We start from the raw sequence: 27,019 nt of genomic DNA, 5'->3' as shown, positions 1-27,019 counted from the left end.
GTTTTCATATTCTAAAACAACTTCCCTCATTTTGTCGTAAAAGCCGGGGGTGTCGTTGTTGGGCCCATAAATTGAGATTAGCGTAAATTTTAGATCATCAACCTTTATCTCCAACGCTAACATATTTCCATCATTATCTTTTTTATGCTTTGTAACAGTGTAGGGAAAGTTATTATTGAAAAAAATTGCGACTCCCCTTGCATTACTACGATATGAACTAAAAAAACAATCAAGGTCCCACTCCAATCTAACAAGTGACTCAGTTTCTGCCGAAAAATGTACATCTTGGAGGCAGATAATATTGTATTTTTTTGACTTTAGATAGTGTAACACATCTCTGCGTTTTGATTTTTCTGCTAGACCTCGACAGTTCATTGAAACTATTGATAGCGTATTATTATTATTATTAGACATTTTTAATTGTTATTTTTTTACCTATTTTGTTTATATATAACGGTAGATAAAATAATAGAGCAAGAGTATATATGGTGTCATAATGGTTGTTTTGTGCAACAACCATAAACCATAGCAGGCCAAAAATTGTTTTAGCTTCGGTGAATATGTTTACATTAATCAACAGACCGATTCTATTGCATTGTATTTTAGCACGTTCGTAAAATTTGCATTTTATGTTAATTAAATTTTTGTTACAGACGATTATAGGTTTACTTGATTGCTCTCCTATATTTTCTTTTATTTTAACAATAATTTTTTTAAAGTTTTTATGGGGCCTAACAATGTCTATACACCATGTTCCTGCCGAAATGAATGAGTCGTAATTAGTGTTAACCTCAAGTATCCAGTAAGTTTTATTACTAATTGTCAGTGGGCAACTACATTTTCCAAGATCATTAGGTAAAGTAAAATTTGTATGTAATCGCAGTCCAAAATAGCCACGTGCTGTGACAATGCGTATTACTTTTGTATTCAGATTACCAATTGTTCGATCATACCTCGTGTTAAAATTAGCATATGTGTTCAGGTTTTTATTGTTATAGAGTAAAAAAAAAAAAAAAAAGAGAAACAAAGAAAACCCACCCAACAAATGATAACAAGACCCCGTATATCCTTCCCCCTTCCAAACCCCCGAAACGTAAATTCTCCTCAAATATAATAATAGCCTAATTTTCTTTTTTAAGCAACAAAAAAAATAGCGAAAAAAGGTAAGTATCAATACAATCATCACTGATATACCCCTAACAGGCATACATACAATATCAGTACATTGTTGGATAAATTAATATATCATATTGCGACACAGAGTTATGTTTTTAAAGTTAAAGTACAGCATTATACAGACAGATTTACTGCACTAGTCTCGAACTCCCGTCTTCTTCTACAATTCTTAGTACAGCCGGGTAATTTAAGAAAACTTTTCTGCCGGGTTTCTCCTCTAACAGTCTCTTACGTTTGGCCCACAACCGCTTCCTCTTTGTTCTCAGATTTGGGGTAAAGTCATCCGTTATCCAAACTTTTTTTCCCGGAAAGGGACTGTTTTTCAAGTTTACAGCTCCTTTCATTACTTTAATTTTGTCGGTGAATTTATTGAAGGCAATATGTATTGGCCTCGGACACTTGGCTCGTTTACCACCTGTGGGCAGGAATATCGGGGTACGGTGAGCTCGTTGCTATCCACTTTCAGGTATGTTTTAAAGAAGCCTAGAATATAATCTGAACAGTTATTACCTTCCGACTGCTCTGGAATGCCAAAAATAACTCCGTTGCCTATTCTCCAGTTCGTCTACCCGATTTTGTAGTACTTCCATATCCTGCGAGTCTGCCTTTTCATCTAAATTTGCCTGTAGTGATTCTTGGGATGCTTCCATATCCTTAACCTTCTGCCACATGTTTTTGAAATCCTCTTCCAAAATGACGAGCCTTTCGTTAATGGAGTCGAGTATTTCCAGTTTCTTTAGTTTCCCTATAATTGTGTCCAACTTGTCCTCACTGTCCGCTCTATTGTTAGTCAACTGAAACTATTGTTAGTTGAAAGGCTGGTTACATAACCTTTACAGCCTAATCACACTTAGCATTAAGACCCAAAAATTCAAAAAAATATTTTTTTCCCCGGTGAAATCTTATGTACGAGAATTTTACAGTAGGCGGAGAGGTATGTACTCTGAGAGTGTCGTTCTAGTATAATGTGCTATTTGGTTATCAATTTCAAGGTAAAAAGAAGTATAAATGATTGGTATTTTTGTATATCCACTTTCGTTATATCAATCCTGAACTGTTTAACCATGGAGAAAAGAGCTCCCGTTCAACTCGCTTTCTAGAATGGTTTAATGTAATATGATTGCAAGGGTTGAATGCACTATTTGAGTAGGCCTACACTGATAGTTCTCGTAGCAAACTGACGTAGCATGAACAAAACCACCCGATTCCCAGTGCTGTATCTTCACATACTATCTATTTCCGAAGTATCATGGGAATATTTGGTAATAATCATCTCATTTACATCACATGTGGTGCCTGTATCATGTAAGGTTAGGTTAAGGGGTAGGTTACTACCAGATACATGTGAAACACATATTCATGATACTTCGAAAATAGATATAGTAAATTAATATGGTATATAAAACATATGTTATTTTGATTCGTATTTTACGACATTTTTATGTATAATTCAGTAGACCTAGGCCAATATTAAGTAAGCCCTATTCTAATTATTTAGTCAACTGGTGTATTACCCGTACTTTCAATATATAGTCTAACCTTGCCGCTTCACAGCATAATTATAATACAATATTGTAGTTAATTGTTATTAGCCTGCATATTACAATAGTTTTATTCCTTTTCGTAGAATGGTCACTCATTGGTATCGACACGGTCAAATTGCTGTACGAGCGATCTTTCTGTTTCAGCATATTACGGTAGGCCTACATTTGCCATAAACAAAACAAAAACAGCAACATTTCATCTTCAAATATGTTATCAGCTTTTTTACGAACTAAGTATTTGGATCCGTCTGATCTGGAGACAGAATTCAAGAGATGTCTGACAACATCAGATCTGGTCATGGTAGGAATCGGCAATATGGTTGGTTCTGGAATTTACGTTTTAACTGGAGAGGTAGTAAGAAACGTTACTGGACCATCAGTAATATTATCGTTCATAATTGCTGGATTGGTGTCTTTGATGGCTGCCATTTGCTATGCTGAATTTGGTGCAAGAATTCCAAAGACTGGTTCTGCTTTTCTGTACGCTTACGTCAGTCTGGGAGAGATATGGGCTTTTTTAATTGGTTGGAATCTTATTCTGGAGTACATTGTAGGAGCAGCCGTAGTAGCATCTGCATGGAGTGGTGGCATAGATCAACTCTTTGGAAAACAGATAGAAAATTTCACCATAGAATATTTAATGGACGGCAAAGCGTGGGTATCTCCTATATTGGGAAAATATCCAGATGTTGTTGCCTGTAGTATAGTATGTATACTAATAGTGGTTGTATGTACTGGTGTTTCATGTTCCTCAAAAGCCATGAACTCATTTGTTTTTCTTAATGTAATGATAGTCATAGCAATGTTTATAATATCTCTTACCAAAGCGGATATTTCAAATTTTAGCACAGAGAATGGATTCTTTCCATTTGGTTTGCAGGGAGTTATGGCCGGGTCCGCGATCTGTTTCTTTACGTTCGTTGGGTTTAATGTAATCGGATTGGCATCCGAGGAAGCCTTAACCCCAAGTAAAAGTATGCCAGTTGCCTCAGTATTTTCTGTCGTGTTTGTAATTTGTTTGTATGTTTTAGCGTCAATAACTTTAATATTACTAGTTCCGTATAATGAAGTTGTGCCCAAAGCAGCATTTCCAGCAGCGTTTGATAACGTTGGTTACAGATGGGCTGAATATTTAGTTGGGATTGGTACTTTGATTGGAATGGGCTCCGCGATGCTGAGCGCTCTATTCGCCTTACCTAGATCTGTTTATGCTATGGCCATTGAAGGACTACTTTTTCCATGTTTTGCATTGGTTAACAAACGAACACAAACACCAATAATAGCTACTCTCGTGTTTGGAGCAATATCTGCTATACTTGCACTCTTGTTTGACATTTCAGTTCTTGTCGAATTGGTATCAATTGGAACATTGATGGCATATGCTATGGTGGCCGCGGCTGTAATTGTTGTAAGATACGAACCATCACATCAACAAGATACAGACGATGCATTGTCAGATAGTGACACTCATGATAGCTCCTCATGTATAGGATCATTTGTACCAACCAAGAACTACGGTAGTCTCAAAGAACCATTTCAGAAGATTCCAGTAATCAGTAACCTTCCACCAGGAAGAGCTGTTTGCATCTGTTACTTTCTCTCGGTTGTATTTCAATTTCTAACAATTTTGGTTGTCATTTCAAATGATATGTCGAATTGGTGGGCGATGTTGCTGGCCATATTATTTGCAGTGTTAGCCATTCTGACATTTATTCCAATACCACTCCACAACCAAAACGAAGATATCACGACATTTAAGGTAAGTGAAATGGTTTTATAATTCAAATAAAGTAGCATTTTCAAGTACTATTTGAATCACTAAACTTGTATAATAACATTATTTCACAAACTAATACTTTATATTTAATTTTGTTCGTAGGCCTACTATTCGGTATCGAGAAAGGTAATAAAACAAGCTCCTAACGTTAATTTTATTCGATATTTCAGACGCCATTTGTACCGTACTTCCCGGCATTGAGTGTTTTCTTTGACATACTGCTACTAATGAAAATGCAGGCATTAACCTGGCTTCGGTTCACCGTCTGGCTAGCTATAGGTAAGGCTGATTAACCTAGATAATAACGGAATTTAGCATTGGGCTTGGTATCATGCCAAACTAAATAAATAAATAAAATAGATTTTGCCCAGCAAAATTGTGGGCGCTAAGTTTTGCCAAAATACACATGATTTGCATATTTTGGCGCCCTCAATTTGACCCCACCCCAATTTCGACTGCGGTAGAACCATACCCAATAGATTGTCGAATAAACAAGATTTACATGAACGTTTTCGGTTTAAGTTTGTACAATTCGTATCAAACTAGTAATATTATTTACGCTTTATTTTGTAATTTATTAAGGGTTGCTGATATATGGATTTTACGGCTATCATCACAGTGTAGAAGGAAAGAAAAGAAGTTCAAGCCAGCGTGAAACAAACAATTATCAGAGAATTCTAGGCAAAAGCTCAATACACTATGGGACAATTGAGATGAGTAAATTACAAACCAGTAAATTGGATTAGAAATTGACAATGAGTACAAAAGGCTGAACAACCTGTTTATAGTTCTTTTTTTTTCTAAAAATATAAATTATATATTAGGCATTATTTTAAGTATTAATATTGTTGAATAGCTGCTAGGATTCACTGTGAACGGTTGTGTTCTCGAAGAGCTCCCTAGGCCCGAATTTCACCTGATTGACTATTCTTTTTACTTTTAATTATTATTTTAAAGAACCTGGCTAGTCACTTCAATATCAGAGGCAATGTCTGGAAATGGATCAAGTCATTTCTATTGGGACGTTCCCAAAGAGTCTTGTATCAAGGATCCATTGGCCCATCATTCCCAGTTACCTCTGGCATACCACAAGGCAGCGTACTTGGACCCCTTATTTTTAACTTGTTTATAAATGACCTTCCCTCCCCATGTGCATTGTTTGCCGATGATACGATAATTTATAGAAATATATTTGCAGTAGACGATGAAGTTGTTCTTCAGTGCGATCTGATCAGGCTTTCCTCTTGGTGTGATCTAAATGAAATGGAGCTTAAAGATGTATTGTCCCTTTGTCAAATTCCAAAAAAAAAAAAAAAAAAAAAGATTTCGAAAAAAAGTGGGTCATAATAGTTATTAACTTTCACCAAAAATTAATCGAAAAAAAAATCATTTAACTGAAATACAGATGTTTTTTGGTTAAAAAAAGAACTTTGACTTCCAGTCAAAGTTTTTGATCAAAACATATCTCATAATGCAACGCGCTTATTTGGCTACTCTGTATGCATAATCATAAAACTTCTTTGCGATCTGTGTGAAAACACCTTCTCAACCGTGACGAGTTGTAAACAATCCTAATTAGCATCATGCATAATGTATACTTTTTGAAATACGGTTTGAAATCTTTGTTTACAGACGAAATGTAATCAAATTAATTTAGCTGTTAATTGTTGTTTTTGGCTCAAATTTTCGACTTAAAGTAAATAACTTTAATATTACTTTGATATGGCCAATTTAAACTTAGAATATTTTGACCTTTATTTTTTTGTGTTTCAAGGGACAATACATCTTTAACTTAAATAAAACCAAGGTTCTCCACATTACAAGATCAAGGAAAGAGTATAGACCTGTTTATCGTATAAATGACTTGCCTATTAAATCCGTATCTAGTCACTGTCATCTGGGAGTCACGATTAATAGTGAACTTACTTGGGATGACCATGTAAACTTAATTATTTCTCGTTCAAATCGAATGTTGGGTTTTATTACTACTATTGCAGGAGGATCATCCCCTTCAGCTATTTTCTCGCTCTATAAAGCTCTCATTGTCCCCATCCTTGAATATGGTGTCCCTGCGTGGTTGCCTCGAACCAAAAAACTTACGGAACGTATCGAGGCAGTCCAGCGAAGTTATCCTTTGTTTGTAAATCACTTATTGGAACGGTTGATTGTAGTAGTGTTCGTCAATCTATAGTTGTTAATGGCCGACACCTTGATACACTCAAGTTCATTCATCACTATGCTCGAACCAATTGTCTTCATCATTCCGCTATTAACATATTCCCTAGGTTATGGGAAGAGTTACCGGAAATGATTAAAAATTCTTTAATTTTAGACAGTTTTCCAACATTTTTAAATTCACTTAAATCACATGTATTATATTGACTTTGTTGAATCGATTTTAAGTATTTTATCCTTTTGTTTTATATTGATAATGTTGATTCGTCTATTTGTAATATAAAGTTTTATAGATAGTTTATTTTTATATCTTTGTTGTTACTTTGGGAGTACAGAACCTTGTTATAGTGATTAGGTTCACTTTTAGGTTCCTGCCTACTCCCTTAGTTTCTGTGTATGTGTATGTTTGTAACTGGTTTTTGGCAATAAATAATAATAATAATAATAACATCAATGCCTGATGCCATTGGAAATATGAAGGTGTATTAATTCAATTAAATTTCATATATTCAAGTTATTAATTTATATTCCGAAAAATTGCATTTTTTGTTGACCTGGTTCAAAGGTCAAATGCCAAAATTGCAATTCAGTGACCCAAAAAAGTCAATTCATAACATATACGGGTCTCGTCCTGGGACAGTAAAAATTACCCCGTATGGGATAAGGGCTATGTCTTCAAATGATTGAAAAGCATTGAAACTTGAGCTTTTTCTGTTTCTTTCACAACATAACTTTTTGTATTTTAGGATTTTTGTAAAAGTTAATAACTAAATACAACAGAAACATTTAAAATGATATATTGGTTGGAATTTATCATCAATCACTTATGTATGTGGTGCATATAATCGTCATTTAAGATTGATTAAGAACAAGATTACGTAAATAAAGATTGAAATGTTGAATCATGGCGTGCCTCTTGATATTGGGAGTCAGTTTTATACTATAATTATTAGCTTATATGTTGTTTTTGAAAAAACAATATTGACTTTAAACAAAGTTAGTATAGGATGCTTTTTTGTGTCTGACCCCTGACCTTCAGAATTGAGAACTAAATGTCCTACTCACCCTGGCTCTATTCATTTTGTACAGAAGCTCTGCAAATTTTTATTCAAATTCAGCTTTGGTGAAGTACTCGCGCATGCACACTGGTAACTTAAATTGGCACTGAGTACCGATAACACCGGAATAATTCGCTTTTTTGACGAAAACTCTCAGTGCATTCTGGTAAGTTTGGCGTTTATAGTAATAGAAAGAAGTGATAAAATGTAGGGTAAAACTGAAACTTTATTTATCAAACAATTTTATTTTACGAAACTTTTTCATCTATAAATAATATTAAAGACAAAACACACACATTTGGTTAGGTTATTTAGAAAAACTGATTAACAGGGTTAGAAGATTTTAAAATCGGACTGAGAGTAGCGAAATCGGTAGACGAAAAGCCTTAAACTTAAAAGAATGGCTGCGATGCATTATTTTTTCCTATGCAATTAAGGCAGAAATCATGAATAATTCATTAGAATAATTGAGACTTGTATCGGCAGTAGTTACACTATTGACAATCAAATAATACGATCTTTAAACTAAAACTTTCCAACACATGTCTTTGGAATTGAATTACAATTGGTGTTATAATAAAAAGAAATGGATATAAAATTATGGTCACAACTATCAAGCAAAAGAGCAGGGCATTTCAGAAATAATCTTTGGAGGCTAAGAAATTTTGTAAATATTTCTTTTTCTAAATCAAAAAAATAATTTTTCTGTTTGTCACTATGCTCATCGGATTTTAGTTTTAGACAAAAAAGGTACATGCATAAATATATAACGGTTTCTGGGGCGGATTACTATAACTCTCCGATTAAAGCCGGCTTTATCAGATAGACGGTCTTACTAGCCACTCCTGTTAGACCATTGCTATAAAACAGTCTTAGATAAGACCGCGTAAGTAACAAATTGAGGGCGTACTTTACGCATAGAATACCAAAGGTAATGTTCAATTCACAATCATAACAGTACGTAAATTTATACGCGAGAACATCTATTCTAGGCCTATAAGAATAAAATCACCGTTATTATTTGATTTAACATTTAAAACTCGTTAAATTGGTTGTCTTTCACAGAGTACAGAGGCTTTAATTTTAAAGACCGTTTACAGGTTAGACCGCGGTATAGCAATGGTCTATAATATAAGACTACTTGCTACGTCACGAATTATAGCAGGCTAAGCTCTAAGACCGTTTATAGAGCGCTTATAGCAATCCGCCCCTGATGGTGGACGAATCAGAAATGTCTGCCTGTTTTCACCATGTATAAAAGCGGATACATGAGAATATACATTTCACTTAATAAGTATAAACCTGACATCTATCGAATGGATTTCAATCAGTTTTGGATTCGGGCTGTCTGTTGTGGGACTAGCAGCAAACGCATTGGTACTTTTAGTTATTTTTCGAGTTTTATCAATCTGGAAGAGTACGCGGTTACTTATTTTCAACCAATCACTACTAGATGCGTTTGGATGTATTGTTTCATGGGCGAATGTGTTTTTCGTTAATCATAATTTCTTTTGCCAGATAGGCTGTGTCTTCTGTATGCTATCTCTTGCATCTAGTCTTTTTAACATGGCGTTTATTTCTATAGAGAGATATATTGCCGTGAAAAAACCATATTGGTTTTAATCAAAGTACACCACTAAACACGCAAAAATGATGATTACGTTGGCATGGGTTAGTGGTTCACGTAAATCCACGTATCTTGGGGCTGAAGTCAACGGAGGCTTTTGATACAACACTCTCTGCGATCATAAGGAATTTGAGTTTTTAAAACTATTTATTGTGGTCTCGATCATACGCCGCTGTTTTTCTGTTTACCATCTTGGTAATTATATTTGTGTATAGTAGTATCATACTGTGGAGTTGATTGGAAGACGCACCATCTCTAATACCTCGTCTTCTTCAATTACACCATGTAAACACTGAAAGTATTTTTTGCTATAGCAGTTTTGTTTGTATTGTGTTGTATGCCAACAAGTTGTGTATTACTTATAAAAGTGTTTGTAAATGACATTAACTATGATATTTTGTATTTTAACCGATTTGGTGTTGCTAAATTGTGTGACGAATCCGTTTCTTTACGCAATATACCTGACGCAATTTTGCGTTGAGTTGTGTAAGTTACTTCGTATTAAATGAGTTTGAATGAAACTTTATAGATGTATTGTCCCCCAAAATTATGAAAAATAAAGATTTTTTAAATCGGACTTTGAATAGGCCATTTTGCAGTTTTAATGAAGTTGTTCACTTCCATAAGAAAAAAAACGGGGGAAAAAATTATTTCACCTATAAAAAGACAAAATAAACAGTTAAATTACTCAAAAACTCATTGTCTTCCAGACAATTTGACCATTTTTTGCTTTAAATTACATTTTTCTCAGGTAAATACATTTTTTTCAGACCCAATTTTTTGTGAGAGTGAATAACTATTATGTGACATTAAAATAACATATTCAACAAAAAAATTAAAAAAAATATTTTTTTAGGGGGACAATATATCTTTAACTGAAAAAGAATTAGTGCGTGCAGATGAAACACACATTCAATTTACGTTTTACAACTTGTTGCTATGCGTACGTGTACGACTACTAAACGTCATAATGGTAGATAACCCGAGTTTCGCACATTTACGTTTCCGCATTGAATTCTGTTATTTTGAATGGGAGACTCATCGCAGTATACTTAGTGGAGACTATAGTGTGACAGGTATCTATTAAACCTATTAAATGTACGCCCATGTTACATTCCAATAGGCCTACTTTCCAGAAAATTTCAAAAAGATTGTGTGGACCATTATTACTAAAGCAAACTGAGAACTGGTGAACTTTTTGGTTAGACATTTTTAAAATGAATTAGCTTTTGCCTCGCCTGTTCATGCCTACGATATGTATGGTATGACTACTACGACTAACGACGATTTACTAGAAAGAAAACATAATAAGCGAACTTTCCAAATGAATCTTTCCATTCACTTTTCAACACAATTTTATTAAAGATGTCTGATGTGCGGTCTGCCGAACAAATGAAAGAGTATGTGATAAAAACATGATATTGTGCTTTATTGAACTTTAAATTGTGTATATACTGTACTGTTAATCATCTCTATTATGTTGCTGAATCATGAGATGGTATGTATTTATTATGCGTATATTATTATACAGTATGTATTATTACTATGTATAAGATTTACAAATAGGATCATAATAAAACAATCTTCTAATGTGTTGTAGTTGTGTACTATTATATAGACATAAAAATCAACAAAAGCAAGAAAAAAAAAGAAACTATATAGTTTACTTGCACTGATGAAGGGCTAGTGTTGCCCGAAAGCTATAAATGCTAATTTTTCTGGATGTTTTAACTTATCGATTTAGGTTTTTGCTTATTTCATTTTGTACCTCCATTGAGATCCAGCCACTGATACCCACAGCATTGTCATTTTTTCAGTAATTTGCTTTTGGAATTATATATAGCTATGTATTAATATGTGACGTTTATCATTGAATAAAGTACATGTAGTGTGTAACAGTTTGTCGAAATTTGATTTTAATCATTGTCATAGGGTTAATAACTCCTGAATAATGAATGGGCGTGGTTTATTTGAAGGATTATGGGTCACATGGTATTCAACAAATTAAATTGATAACCCCTTAGTCTGTAAATCAACAATGTAAATATTCATTACTCTAAAAGGTTCTTACGTGACAAGATTTTTTTTATCTTCTAGTAAAGATCCTATTATGGTTTCTTTATATCAAATCTATTTTATATTTTTTTACTGTTTGTTAGTTATACTGAGCCATTGATGAAATAAATGTTGTTGAATTTAATTGAATTGAATTAACAAGAATTGTAGAAATTGAAACTGTCTTCTTCTTTAGTCGAAAAAAAATATCGGTCCGACATCCGATACCGTGCGAAGTTTACGATGTCATTTTGAAGAAACAAAATGGCCAATTAACATAGAGCAAATGCATGCAGGTTATACAAGTGAATTTTACATAGAGCTATGTTTATACCTTGAATCTTCTAGTACACGAGTCCGTCTGCTGGTTAAGTCGGGCGTCAGATATTATTATTAGGAACTTTACGAAACACGACGGTTAGGGGTGGACGACGAATATCATGTGTTCGCTAGAGCGTAAAATCATAATACAGTCAACATAGCCTTTTTATTAGTTACGCACCCTTGCGCGAAGACGACGACCGACAGTATCTCTCTCCTCCCTCCCCTGTCTGTCCCCTTCTTCTGAATAGCTTGGCCCTGTTGATACAGCTGCGCATAGGCATAGCCTTCCTAGCTAGGGACTCGCATTCAGGCACCGCTCTTAACACAGTCATTTTAACCCAATAAAAATGTTATTTCATTAAACAATTAACTTAGTGCAAATATTATTTAGAGTTTTGAACATTCTACGTTTAAGTGTAATTTGAACTGTATACTTAAGGTTATATATACATTATTTCTAGTCCCTGTTCTAGTCATTCTCAAAAAGTTAAAGTTAAGACGACGGAATCGAATTTCACGCTAAGCTCCGCCCACTTTGGTAAAGCTCACGCATACATTTTTCATGAGCACCGTCCTCCTGTGGCTTCCCGTCGTGTTTCGTAAAGTCCCTACTGATGTCACAGAGTGAACGTATTTATATGGACAGTTCTACACATAACACGCCTCCTTAACGGATACATTGCGTTTCGAGCTTGAGCATTATGCGTATGAAACGCAATGTGTGCCAAAACATGTATCTTTTTACCAATATTAAGTCGAAATACAGAACTTAGACTTGTCTCCTTCGTTTCATCATGTTTTTTCTATAATAAAATAATAATATAAATAGGCCTAAATATAAAACAATAGCGAAACATTTGAGACCAGTTAACGCTTTTATTTATTTTTTACCACAGATATATGCAGATTGATAAGTACCAACTAAACAACTATATAAGACATATAAAAATATAAAAGTATTAATGCTGCTAATATAATTAAGGCATACTAATGTATTTGGCCTGATAATTTAAAATTCGGATAGGCCACGTGTCAAAGTGTAAAATGTCTAGAAGGGTGGTTGTATTATGAAAGGTATTTCTATCATTTTATATGGGTTTGGTCTATTTAAAGAAGGTACGTTATCTAATAAAATGTTCATTTTAATATTAATGAGCCGAATAATAATAAAACAAAACAAAAATGGGTAAATATTATTAGCACATTACCAGGAATAATATTATTGAATGATTTTTCATATAATATGCTATATTGTAATCGTATAATATTGCCTTAGGGAATAGATTTTAATATTTTGAAGAACCAATCATCAATTACTGAAGAAGTTGAACCAAATAACTTCCTGTCGCAGCCTGCGCGCTGTACCAGGAAGTTTACAGTTGCGACGCGGGAAAGACGTGACGCGCGGAAGCCGGTCAAACATGAATGCCGTTATCTCGACAATATAAATGGGGTATATAAATCTACCACATACTTTGTGGTAGATACTGTACAGGCAAGAAAACGGCACAGTTAGGCCTATAATTGATATGACTGAATACATCTTGAAGTATCATCCAGTTAATTTAAACTCAATTAAAAAGTCGCCGCTTGTTAACACAACGCACATCGATGCATTCTTAGGTCGTTGGTGCTATCACGTCATGTTTGAATTGTGCGCATGTGCGTTTGTTGCTCTATTTATATTTTAGGCTTAAGTGCTGATACATTTTTCCAGTTTTGTTCCCGCTACAGTAGGAAGCAACGCAAGTAATTTTGACCAATCACGAGTGACAATTCATATGATCCATCGCTTGTGATTGGTCAGATTCATTGCGTCCGGTGAGAACGTGTAGTTTCTTTTATTGCATTTCATGGAAATATTGGTATCCAATATTCTGTTTGTATTTACGTTGTCCCGGTGAAAGCTCCATCATGATGCTCTGCTTTGGAATTGGTTGCAGTAACACGCGTTCTTGTTCTTCGGGAAGAACGTACGTGTACCGTTTAGCTTCAACACTATGACACGTTCCGTAGACCGAGTATACAAGTATTCCTGTGGAAAATCAATACAAGTAGGATGTTAAAAACAATTTAAATTCTAAGAATACACACTGGTTAATTTAACAGTAGGCCTACAGTAAATCGTTAAATGAAACGATCGTCTGTTAGACAATGGTAATTTGCATAATATACCAGATGTCACTATCCACTACATCGTTGTGAGTGTTGTGAATGCAGGTAGACAAGCCGGAAATTAGTATTCGTTTGTAGTGTTCGAAGTCTAGCCGTCTTCGGTGTATGAGAGCTCATTTCAAAGTACAGTGTAGGCCTAGGCCTACAATGGTCCATGGCTGGCTCAGCAAGCTAGGCCTACAGAAAATGTATATCGTTGCTATAGCTAGGCCTATTTTAGAACGGTGATAGGCTGTTATTCTCTGCTTGTCACAGGGATACTACTCATGAGCAAAACAATTTCAACAATTTTTGAATCACAAGCATAACACATTAATTAATCTTTGTCTTTTAAAACTGTTTTTATATGGAACGCACCAAGCGCATAAATCATAAAAAATCAAGAAACAGTAACGTGAACTTACCAATGAATACCCATACTGAGAAGACTATCCAAGCTGGGCCATCAATAGAAAACAAGAGAAAAATATATCCAAATATCGAAATTAGTGGAATCCATGGAAAGAGAATTATTGGTGATGGCCAGTCAACTTTGACCTGAGGTTGCTTTGAGATCGTGACAGACGCAATGATGGAAAACGTACATGCCAGGATGAAAAATGTTAACGTTATTGTGTTATATTGCCAAAGGTCTTTTATGTAATAATGCAGTATTACTGCAATACATGACATACATAACATTATGGATATTAAACAAAAATGAACAAGCGTAAATGTGAATGGCGTAGGTTCTATGACCTGTTTTCTTCTCTTGTTCTCAAGGTGCGTTAAAGATGCTACTCTGAGCTTTTCTTTGTATTCCGCTACAATCTGATCAATATCGTCTGTTTCTCTCTCAGATTCGCTCGACTCCTCACTCAACTCGGTATCCGTATAATGTATGGTTTGTTCACAATTACCAATTGATTTTAATTTCGCAAACATTACGTTATTGTTTTCTACGCTATTCTCCACGTTGATAACGGATCCATTACCTGTAGTGTGACTAGAAACCGGTTCTTCGCTGACGTCATCATGTTCTGTAACACTGTCTTCATGTTGCCATGAGTCGTCATCATCAGTTTGGATCGGCCTATACCGCATTAAAATATCACTTACACAAACTAGTAAATACGTAAAAAGCGTTCCAATTGCACTTATTTGTAACAGTTTAAACTGAGAGAGTATTGTTGCTAAACAGCCGGTAACTAAACCAACAACCAACGCGCTTGAAAGTGGTGTATCGGTTCGCCGATTCAATGTACCAAATGCACGTGGTATGATACCTTCGGTTGACATCGAATAAGACGAATGAACCACGATAAACAAATTGGTTGCCATTAGAACTCCGAGCGCGGGTAACGATAATAAATTCAATACCACTTTAAACCACTGTTGCCCGTCGAATCCCTGGCTACTAAACGGACAGTCGTTATTCATATTGTCTGAAGATACTACAAAGAGCATGAATGTGGCAGCTAGAGTAAAGGCAACGAAGTTAAACAGAGAGCTTGCCATTATTGACGTCACTTGTTTTTGCAGCATGTGACTATATGGATTCCGTGTAAATGTTGTTATTGCTTCGTACCCAGTGAACAAATAGAAACAAACAGCAGCTCCTTGCGATACCTGAAAGAGAAGGAATCGGTAAGTAAATTTTATTGTTTTATTCTAATTAGTATACGTATAGTACTTGCTTGTTTTGTTTGTTAGCACGATAGCTAAGTTATCGAATGTTTGAACATGCCTATTGATTTTCAGGAAAATCGGTTTATTGACTTCACAAATAAAAGTAGAAAAATCTGTATGCTTTTAACATGTGCCGAAATATCAACATGCGCCCTCTGTGACAATATTTTACAAAGTACTTCACTCAGTTTCTGAGTGTTCTCATTTGTTTGTTAACTGCATGCGAGGATATTTGGCACAGTATTTAGTTAATTATATTTAAAGTATAAATTAATACAGTAGAGAACCTCCTTTCTTCAGGATCCAATAGTGTACTCTTAAAATAATATCCTTGAATATGGATTGGCCTTAAAATACATCTTGCCCCCCGACCAGTTAAGGGAAAAGTTAAAAGAAGTTTCCTAGTCTTTTGTCCAAAATGAGGTTGTACAGTACCTACCAATATTTAGGCTTGTTTATATACTAGTAATAATAGATTGTATTGTTACATACCCCTTCTGTTCCGTGATAAAAGAAAGGCACTCCTTTGGAATAGTTGTCACCGTCGCCTTTTATAAATCCTACTGTCACAATCAAGAATAATGCAATCAACGCTGTGACGTCAGTCGCATAATGGGACACATTATTACGCTTCGCTCCTACGGCTACGTAACCTATGACAGCCATTACTATGGCAAGTGCAAAACAGTTTATATAGTCCTCATCAGAAATTACTGGAAATACTGCAGTAAAAAAATCACGTAACTTTCCTCCTATAATACAATCAAAATGTTCGGCTAGTGCGCGTGCTGATAATGCTGAGATGGTCATGTGACCAAGTAGAAAACTCCACCCGACAAGCACAGCTATGAATTCCCCGCCTCTGACATAAGTGAAGAAAAATGGCGAGCCCTGAATGGACGGAACGCTATTCACTACATCTGCGAAACAAACTCCTATTGTAAAAATAAAATATAAAAAATATAGATATTTTTGTTTTTGTTTTATAGTAATTTCCCCAAACAATATAGGCCTACAAATCAAATATTTTAGAATATAGATAACGCATAATGATTTGTATCAACCAACATACACCTACTTATAATCTGTTAACATTGGCTCGCGTGTAACACGCGTGTAAAATATAAGCGCGACACACAAGAACAGACAACTTATGTTAGAAATTGAGTCTATATAACAGAGTTCACTCGAGAATGGTAGCCTACGAATTTCGTAAAAAAAATCAGGATTTTATGTATCACAAATTATGGTTAATGATTTTCAATTTATAACAAATATCTTACACGAATATTACACGCGAGGGAATGGTAAGATGTTTGTACAGATACCGCCACTGATTTATTATTACATACAATAAAATCCTCTATTTATGGACGTGAATAATAGTACACATGTGTATTGATGTGTTATTATTATGCATTATTGATTTTAGCACACTGAATCTGGCTAACACAGTCCAGACGCGATTCTATAAAAACCGTGACGCCACAAAAGGCATTGTCAAGCGCCAACTTGTTAGTCTATAATTCAATCCAGGGGCTCGTAGGGTGCGTTATAGTGGGCGTGACTCAACCTTGAAATTGTCTATTTTTATTATTAATATTACTAAAAGAAAATCGTTAAACACGAGGTCGTATCGTTTAAAATCCAACAAGGGGCCGCAGTAATAGAGCATACAAAACCCAAAGCAAACCAAGCAGAAAACTCCGTGTTAAGTTCCAATCTCGGTTGGCGCGGCTTTTTCTCGTTCTCGCAAATTAAAAAAAAATTAATTTCCAGATATCACTAGTCGGTTTAGAGTTTCGCTAAGCCTGTAATTTACATGGCTCTATATTAAATACCAGGAAATTGCACCACACTCCCTTTCCTGACTGGGTTAGGCCTAAAACTACACACAGGCCTAATCGAGGAAGTTACCCGGTACTTAGGCCTAATGTAAATTATCCAGGATTACTTTGTTTTTTGTTTTTCTTATTTACACAATGTGGAATAAAATAAACAAACTAACATCCAGAGTGGAGTTTAATTGTATGCATGAGCAATTAGATGAGTCAGTATCACTGATTTTAAAAGTTGATCACATACAAAGGCCTACATTATAAAAAAAAACCAAAAAGATCCCAAAGCGAAAAATTATTTAACAATAAGTCATGTAAAAAGGCAACATTTAAGTTATTTTTTAAAATGATTAATTCAATTTGGTTTTCATAGTTTTGAGTGCTAAGTAGAGACCAAAAGGCTTACTAAAACCCCACTCCCCAAAAATTGTCTTAAGGCACCAATCGATAAAATAAAAATTCTGTAATCTAACCTGTAAAAACGGCTAAAATCAACGCAATGGCTACAGCAACCACTATCGAGGGTCCGGTTAGCTTCGAAGTAACTTGCCCAACGACTATGAATATTCCGAGGCCTAACCCCCTACCACACCCAATACGGACCAGCTGCAGAGTGCTTGGTCCTGCCTCAGAAGAAGTGTTAGTGTCATTCTCCTGCTGCCTAGACGTAGAATGTCGATACCTCCTGGTCCTTCCAAGGACATGTAACACTTTACTACACGTCACACAGAAACAACTTATTATATCACTCATTTTAAAGTATTTCTTTGATGTACCAGTTGAATCGACATTCGGTTAATCAATGTAAAGTCAATCCGATAAATGTAAAACATTACATGAGATACGAGTCTCGACGACAACACCGCACGTAGGACAGCATCGTGGTGTCTAACCAACTGTTTATATTCAACAAGTAAGTGCATGTGAAAATGTCAGCGCACCATATGTGATGTAATTATCAATATCGTTTAAACGAGTTATTAGCGGCTGTCGATAATAACCGTTCGTGTAAACAAAGAGATTTGCAAATAGCAATAATTGAATTCTATTGTATTGTCATAAATATCCGATATTTATAGTTGCTAATTTTGGATTTGATTGGTAAACAAAAGGACGTAAAGCATATTCTAATGGAATTAGGTTAATTTTTTTTCGATGGGGTGTTAACTGTACAGGTTGGATGATAAACAATCCAGTGAAAACAATATAACGTTAAACTGACTGTTGGTAATCGATTTGATTTCAATCACTGCTCCTCGCTCCTCAATGTTTCTGATTTGTACATTTTACACCCTCTTTTCGTTATCATTGATTTCCCCATCTTCAGCGTTTCTTTTTTTAAAATCCAGCTCACTATTATAGCACTAAAGAACAAAATAGCGAAACAAAACAAAGATTTGCAAATAGAAAAAATTTAATTGTATTGTATTGTCAAAAATATCCGATATAAATTTATAGATACTCGTTTTTACTCACTATGTCGGTCGGTCGGTAAACACTCAACTAAAATTTGAGCACGCAACTGCAGCCATGTATGACCTCGTTTCTCCTCAATGTTTCTGATTTTAAATTGCGTCCAAACGTATTTTCTTTATCTATCGTTTATTTTTTCATTTTCTTCATCGTTTGTTTATTTAAAAATAAATAACACACATACTTTCGATATCAAACCACAAGCGAATTTAAATACACGTCACATTATTGCATTTAATATACAACATATGGTTGATCAATTGAAAAAATTGTATTTGAAAAATTATTAATGCATACTGTAGGTAGGCCTTCAATTGTAATAGATATTAAACATTAACAATTATTATGTTATAAATACTGTAGACATTTTTAGTGTCATATCTGAAGGCCTAAATTGTAAAATCAAAAAACTTCTTGAATAAAATTGAGTATAGCCCCAATTTTTTTTCTCATTTTGCGGGTCCTCCTAAATACCAACACCAAGCCCTACCAATTATAACCAAGCCCCACCAGTATAAAGCGTAAATTATACAAATTAGTTTATATTTAGAGTGTTAATTGCATTTTCATCAATAAAAGCATACGTTTGAGGCGATTTTGACGTAATAATGCGTCAATAATGCGTGTTTTGCGTCAACTAGTATGTTTGCGTTGACATATGACGGCAAATACAATGTTGATTTTGCTGATTATTACACGTACAGTATATGGTATCTTATTTACTTTTTGTATAATAATGGCATGACACATCCATCCTACGGCTTTATGTATCCCAATGGGCCTTCTTATTGCTAGTACAGTATAATTTGTATTATTATAGAATTTGCCTTGGAAGAAAAACCCTTCTTCAAACACCCTACTGAGGGGACGTCTCTATTGAGGAAGGGGCCTCTATTGAGGGGACGCCTCTATTGAGGAAGGGGCCTCTATTGAGGGGACGCCTCTATTGAGAGAACGCCTCTATTGAAAGATACCTCTATTGAAAGACACCTCTATTGAAAGACACCTCTATTGAGAGAACACCTTTATTGAGAGTACGCCTCTTTACTGAGAGAACGCCTCTTTACTGAGAGAACGCCTCTTTACTGAGAGAACGCCTCTCTACTGAGAGAACGCCTCTTTACTGAGAGAACGCCTCTTTTTTAAGAGAACGCCTCATTGATAGAACAGCTCTATTGAGGAGACACGTCTATTAAGGAGACACCTCTATTGAGGGGACACCTCTATTGAGAGAAAAACCTCTATTGAGGGGACACCTCTATTGAGGGGACGTCTCTATTGAGGGGACGCCTCTATTGAGGGGACGCCTCTATTGCGGGGACGCCTCAATTGAGGGGACACCTCTATTGAGGAGACACCTCTATTGAGGAGACATCTCTATTGAGGAGACACCTCTATTGAGGAGACACATCTATTGAGGAGACACCTATATTGAGGAGACACCTCTATTGAGGAGACATTTTTCTGTGAAGTGAACGAGAGACAATATAATATATTTGTCACCACGACCAAAACACTCTTCAGGAGACACTCCTCAAGAGGACAATTGTCCTGATATGTTCACTATATTCAACTTTATATAATACTATTACAACTGAATCCCAAGGAATTCATGAAAAAAATATTTAAATAATAATTTAATTCATATTATGGAATTATTCAACTTGTTTGTAGATATACTGTACTGCAATTGGGATCAGGTAAATCCTTGTGAAATATTACGTATCCAGATCTTGCTTCCCTTTTACTGTTTTCCGTACTGTGTGATATGCCGTAACATATGTATATCACTAATCCTGAAAAATTAATTTAAAAACAATCATTTCATTTATTTGTTCAAAGTACTGTAGTCCATGTGAAACAATAGGTGTCGATGACGTAGTAAAGACTGAATTGCAATGAGAAACAGTATTTGGAAAAACGGAGAAAACCGCGTTCATTTCGGAAATTAACGAGTGTGGTACTTCCGTTCCCGACACGTTTAATATGTGTGTTTGGTTTAAATTCATTTGATTTAATTAACGACATTGAACCCTGAAGAAAACCCGTTTATTCGGAAATTAACGAGAACGGTAACACGTGTAGTATGTGGGTGTTTATGGTTTATTTGAGTTATAATTAATAATTGACAATGATTGATCTATTTTCTTACCAATGCCAGTCCAAATGAGCAGACGAAGCCAGGCGAAAGCTTTAAGATTCACCATAAGTAACAGCTCTAGTGCGATAACAATTCCTGGCAAATATGGCATACAAGGAACCTATGGAAAAAATACATTATTAGTAACGTCGTTTATTATTATTTATACATCATATTACCATCAGCATTATAATTATTACTTCTGTTCATCATTACGTCATGAACATTTTCTATATTATTGTTATCATTATCATTGAATAATATTACCATCAATTTTATTGTCATCTTCATCATCAATGTTGTCATTATCTTCGTCAAGATTGTCATTAATTATTGTCATCATCAATATTATTGTCATCATGGCCATCAAAATTGTCATCGTCATTTTTGTCATCGCCGTCAAGAATGTCACCATCATCAAGATTGTCACCATCATCAAGATTATCACCATCATCAAGATGATCACAATCATCAAGATTGTCACCGTCATCAAGATTGTCACCGTCATCAAGATTATCACCATCATCAAGATTGTCACCATCATCATGATTGTCACCATCATCAAGATTGTCACCATCATCAAGATTGTCACCATCATCAAGATTGTCACCATCATCAAGATTGTCACCATCATCAAGATTGTCACCATCATCAAGATTGTCACCGTCATATAGATTGTCACCGTCATATAGATTGTCACCGTCATCAAGATTTTAACCATCATCAAGATTATCATCATCATCAAGACTGTAACCATCATCAAGATTGTCACCATCATCATAAAGAAAACATTTTATATTCATTAATATGTGGCATTTTAGTTTACCTTAAACTTTCGTTTATTTGTTTCCCCTTTAATACGAGCGACGGATAAGAAACAGCGCAATCCTATCAAAAAGACGACACCACCAACGGCAACCATACTCCAAAATAAAATCGGATACTTTTCTTTAGAAGGTAAATTAATAACTATTGCAGCTGCTGCAGAAATGAATATAACATATAACAACAACCATGCCTGTATAGGCGTTGTTTCCAATATATATTTCCAGCCATTTTCTGGTATAGTTTTTAGGTCTGTTCCTCTAACATTATCATCTTCGAGATTTTGAAGGAATTCTGGTTCGCTTGTGACCGAATCAGTTTCTGAATGTGTCCGGATTCTCAATCCTCTTTGATATGAGATTGTTGTCCGTTTTAATGGGAGTGTCTCCTCCAGTTGTCCTGTGGCTAAATCTAATTTTTCACTTCTTAAAACAATAACGGAACACACTACAGCGACATGGGCTAGGAATATACCGATGGAGAGAAGCTCAATGAGGACATCAAAGCGAATAAACATTGCCAATAGTGTCGGGATTATACCAAACGAAGCAATAGTTACTAATGGCGTTCCAGTTCGTTGACTAATTGTTGCTAAGAATGTGAAGAGTAGACCGTGACGTGCCATTGATAAAGCTATTCGTGGCATTGTGAATAGATGAGCTACAACCAAAGCTGATATTCCTGTCAATACACATATGAGCAGACTATACGCTACATACACGTTGTTTAAAGTTTCGAATGCTTCGAAGTATGACCAGGCAGGATCTATGTCAAAGTACGGCCGGAGTAACGTCAGTGAAAGGCATGAAACAACCGCCGTTAGTATAGTCACTGACATACTGACGAGTGTCGCTATTGGCACGCTCCTTGATGGATTTTCTGTTTCTTCAACTGCAATGGACAACGCGTCAAAACCACTGAACGAGTAAAAACAAAACCCGCTTCCAGATAAAACTCCAGCCATACCGTATGCAAAAAATCCATCTGGTAGGGTTAGGTTGTCTACTGTACCTTTTTCGAATCCGATGACAGATATAGCCACTACAACCAAAACATTTACAACGGCGAAAACTATATTTAACCGCAGTGTGGCCTTTGGTCCTATTGCTGTTAACATAGATGCAAGTAAACATACAATTCCTGCTACGATGTCAGGGTATGGCAGTAAAATGTCAGATTTCCATGGCTTGCCACCTAAAAGATACTCAACTGTATAATTTCCTATTTTGGAGTCCATTATTTCGTTAAGATAGGCGCTCCATGTCGACGCCGCGCACGCAGCACCGATTAAACATTCCAAAATAAGATTCCATCCTACGAGAAATGCAGGAAACTCACCCAATGCCACGTACACGTAATAATACGCTGAGCCAGAGACTTGAAGAAGAGCAGCTAACTCAGCATAACATAGAGCCGAGAAAAACGCAATGGTTCCCGCTATGAGGTAAGAAACTATAGCTGATGGTCCGGCGTAGGTTCGGATAACTTCTCCAGTAACAATATACAAACCGGCACCTAACATATTTCCAGTACCGAATATAACCAAGTCTAAGGTAGTCAGGCATCGTTTTAGTCGTTGAGTGGCGTGTGCCGGCTGTAATTCTTTTTTACGCCGAAAGAACTTTTGGTAATACACTGCTGCGCTATACTCCATGATCGCTGACGTTTTAAAAGCTACGTCAATCATTAATTTGGTTCAACCATTAGCAAAGATTCCAGTCAAACCTGTGTCCATACTTACTCGTTAAAAGAGATTTACAGTTTTTAAAATAGCATGCGTTTAAAGTATTTCTATTATATAACTATTGTCCGTTGGTTGACTCTGTGATCAACCAAGCGGAAAGGTAACAACAGTCAAGAAATGTCAAGACGTGACCACAATGGGACGGATTACTGTCGCTATTGAATTTACTCATAGCGGTTCTGCTCTGATTTGTTTAATAAAAGAGGTACTTGAGCCATGTCAATAGCATTCGGGAATTCACTTAAAATATTAATGATTAAAAGCAGTTTTGCTATTAAAAGAATTCAATTTAGAATTGTAATTATAGTTGTCATCTCCAAAGCTTATAATAACGCCCTCTCTTGATTTAGTGATGAAAATGTTTCACTCGCGAGTTATATGCGATTATTATTCGTGCAACAACACACGACAACAATAATAAAATGAATCTGAAAATAATATTCTGTATTAATAGCTGTTGAGTCTAACAGTAATTCATAGTTTCGCTTAGTGTCTTTTGGCCCGACAGTCGAGTATTCGAGTTGTGAAAAGGTCGTAATTTTAAATATGAGACTATAGCTAACTGGTTAGAATAGTTCGTTTTAATCCAATACAATGTTTCGAAGATTTGTTTAAACTATTCAATACAATTTGTCTTTCTTATTTTGTCATCTTATTATTGATTAGACAATATAATATAAGGTGTTTATTATATTTATGATTATTATTCATAATGGCATTTTGAAAGAATTTGTATTTATATCGATTTCATGATATAGTTGTGATTTTCGCTGTATGAATTTTGAATGTATCAATTTAATATTACTCTATACTCCCACGCATCACAAATTCAAATATGAGAAATTCAAGTTATTTCATGTATTCATAGTCACTTATATATTCGAACATCAATATTCTAGTTACATATATTATTTCTTTATTATATAGTGGCATATGTGACCAATATTGGTTTCTGATTGTTTCCTATCACGGAGCTAACCTTGTATTACAAAGGTCATGACATTTACCCTACTAATTTATTGTAAATGTTTTGTAAATTTCAGAGTCAACGATTTTCCCTACTCCTGTTTTACGAACGACAAATTCGTTATCGTCCTGTATAAACATGCTTTAAGCTCTGTCTACACTATCCAACTATTTTGACAAAAGAAGTGTGATGTGCTCTAATATGGTAGTGATATGCCCAAATATGGTAGTGATATGCCCAAATATGGTAGTGATATGACATTAGCATGTCCATTTATATGGGCACATCACATTTTTTTGTCACATAATGTTTGATAGTGTAGACAGAGCTTTAATTATTCTTACTTCACACACAAGCATGTACTGTATGTCTTTCATGTGAATAATGTATCGTTTTAATAATTCACGTTGTGTTCGTGCCTTTTGGTCAACATCGTGTTCACGATTGCAAACATGCATAATACGGTACATTGCATTCTCAACATTTTCTTGAGACTGAAAATTTATTTAAATCAATTTATATTTCGAGTGAATAGACAAATGCATATTGACACCCACGTGTGTATGTTACCAATTAACTCGTAATTTATTAATATTGTTGACAATACAACGCAACAAAATGTTGGTTAGTTCAGTCGTATGGGCAATTAAAGTTATATTCTCCCCTGACATTTTTGTTTACATTTTTTTTGTTGAATATGCCATTTTAATGTCCCATAATAATTATTCAGTTTGACCAAAAATTGGATCGAAAAAAAAATTATTTACCTGAAAAAATTGTAATTTAAAGCAAAAAATAGTCAAATTGGCTGCCAGCCGATGTGTTTTTGGTTGAATTTTGTCATTTTATATGAGAAAGCATTATTATTTTTCTTTTTTTTACAGAAGAGATTAACTTTATTAAAATAAAATAACTTATTCAAAGTCTGATTTAATTAATCTTTATTTTTATGTTTTTGGGGACAATACATATTTAAAGCAGGCAGAAGTATACATTGTACAGAGCGAATTATTTGATACCATAATAGCAAATCGTGTATAGTAATGATTGCTGAACAATGTAATAGAATTACCTGTGTTTGTGACTACACGTATTGTGTACAGTACATCATATCTCGCATTAAATATTAGTTTAGGTGAATATGATCGTGTTGACAATTATTTGTACAAACATAATAATACGCATGACACATACGTCGTCGGTACAATCGGGAAGTTCATTACACGACGGCGGTTTGGGTAACGATATTATTCTTCAAATGATCAAACTAGCTTATTAAGAAATTCTCGTCACACGTCACGTGATGATTTCGCAGACCTATGGCTAAATACACTGAAATACGTGTAAGTCAATCGCGTGGTTCTAAAATGTAGAACTTTATATTATTAGTTAATATAATATTTTTGTTTTCTTATTGTGAATGATTTACATTTTTCTTGATTGCTTCATCGCTGCTTATTAATTTATTGTTGTTTATAATGTTAAAATGCAAATTATTTAGTAGTTGTCAATCAAAATATAGAGAAATAATATAGTTAGACGTTATGTCAGTCGTTACCAAAGAAAAAATATGTAGACCTATATGGCTATCGTATTTCATATACAATTTAACGTGTCACACTGTAGAATACTGTTAGTGTCCGTACTATACATCGTAGGCCTTTGTATAGTTTATTCTATAGGAATATTAAATAGAGGATTTTGGATAAGAAATCAATTTGGCTGACATTCTGGGAAGGATTGGAACCAGGCCTTAAAGAAGAACATTCTATCATTATTTCAATTCAGGTTCTCATTTATTAATTAGCAAAAAAACATTTCTGTAATAACCACATAACAGACCACACTACAGTACTTACAGGCCGGGTGAATTAAATGGTTTACGAGGATATCAGTCGCGTTTGAAATCCATCGAGTTTTATTTTGGACGCGATAAGTTGACTTCTAATGTTTTTTATTAAGCACCGCTAGCTGTTGTTGATTATGGGAAATGTAGAAAATTAAACAAAATAGACAAAGAAGGAAACTAGAGATCAACAGAGACCAACCACTGTTGCTTATGATCAGTGGCTGTTATGTACTAGTACACCCTACTCGTCTCGAAAGATGTTCTTTAAAGTGCACATGAGCTAGATGTGTACAATGGACCTACGGTTTATAGTCTTTATCCGAGAAGACTCGTTCTACCACCAGAACGATGGAGTGAGTGAGCTTCGAACACTTGGTGAAAGAGTGATGGCAGTAACTATAGGATCAGTTGGTTGTACTCACTCTAGGAGAATTTAGGCCTGCCCTCGTAGCACAGCTTCCTCCAAACATCGACCGCTAAATCGAGGCGACAAAACACCACAAAATATCATGTAGGCCTTTAAGTGTGTTTCCAATCTTTTAGGAAAACGAAAAATCAATATTTAACATTATACCATATGGAAATCTTTCTAAACATGCAGGAT

At 35.0% G+C, this 27,019-nt stretch overlaps 2 protein-coding genes across 4 annotated transcripts; both read right to left on the bottom strand.

The window, feature by feature from the left end:
• Positions 1-12,608: 12,608 nt before the first annotated feature.
• On the bottom strand, positions 12,609-18,121 carry LOC144858710 (putative cationic amino acid transporter). The gene is made up of 4 exons (XM_078714808.1): positions 17,998-18,121; positions 16,072-16,514; positions 14,316-15,519; positions 12,609-13,771 (listed from the first exon to the last, which is right to left on the bottom strand). The coding sequence occupies exons 1-4, from the start codon at positions 18,119-18,121 to the stop codon at positions 13,578-13,580; spliced, it is 1,965 nt and encodes a 654-aa protein (XP_078570934.1). The 3' UTR covers positions 12,609-13,577.
• A 1,998-nt stretch (positions 18,122-20,119) lies between these two features.
• LOC144834987 (cationic amino acid transporter 4-like) lies at positions 20,120-23,568 on the bottom strand. 3 transcript variants are annotated; one of them, XR_013611033.1, is made up of 4 exons: positions 21,857-23,568; positions 21,043-21,151; positions 20,332-20,686; positions 20,120-20,301 (listed from the first exon to the last, which is right to left on the bottom strand). XR_013611033.1 is itself a non-coding variant. In XM_078689993.1 (3 exons), exons 1-3 carry the CDS (start codon positions 23,540-23,542, stop codon positions 20,550-20,552), a joined length of 1,932 nt encoding a protein of 643 aa, XP_078546119.1. In that variant the 5' UTR covers positions 23,543-23,568; the 3' UTR covers positions 20,120-20,549. The 3 variants fall into 3 exon arrangements, 1 of the variants encoding a protein (XP_078546119.1); XR_013611034.1 differs by having other exon boundaries at positions 20,127-20,250; XM_078689993.1 differs by having other exon boundaries at positions 20,120-20,686.
• Positions 23,569-27,019: the final 3,451 nt, after the last annotated feature.

This window comes from Antedon bifida, chromosome 2 (genome assembly GCF_963402885.1).
Source record: "Antedon bifida chromosome 2, ecAntBifi1.1, whole genome shotgun sequence".
Lineage (NCBI taxonomy): Eukaryota > Metazoa > Echinodermata > Crinoidea > Comatulida > Antedonidae > Antedon > Antedon bifida.
The sequence above is the reverse complement of the archived record's forward strand: the minus strand, read 5'-3'. Positions and strand labels throughout refer to the sequence as shown.

Coding starts and splice junctions, on each gene's coding strand:
- LOC144834987 (XM_078689993.1), bottom strand. CDS start 23,542: ATGATTGACGTAGCTTTTAAAACGTCAGCGATCATGGAGTATAGCGCA. Junction 21,152..21,856: donor CAAATAAACGAAAGTTTAAG/GTAAACTAAAAT, acceptor TTTTTTCCATAG/GTTCCTTGTATGCCATATTT. Junction 20,687..21,042: donor GCTCATTTGGACTGGCATTG/GTAAGAAAATAG, acceptor TTAATTTTTCAG/GATTAGTGATATACATATGT.
- LOC144858710 (XM_078714808.1), bottom strand. CDS start 18,121: ATGTCCTTGGAAGGACCAGGAGGTATCGACATTCTACGTCTAGGCAGC. Junction 16,515..17,997: donor CGTATTGGGTGTGGTAGGGG/GTTAGGCCTCGG, acceptor TTTTTACAATAG/GAGTTTGTTTCGCAGATGTA. Junction 15,520..16,071: donor TTTATCACGGAACAGAAGGG/GTATGTAACAAT, acceptor CTTCTCTTTCAG/GTATCGCAAGGAGCTGCTGT.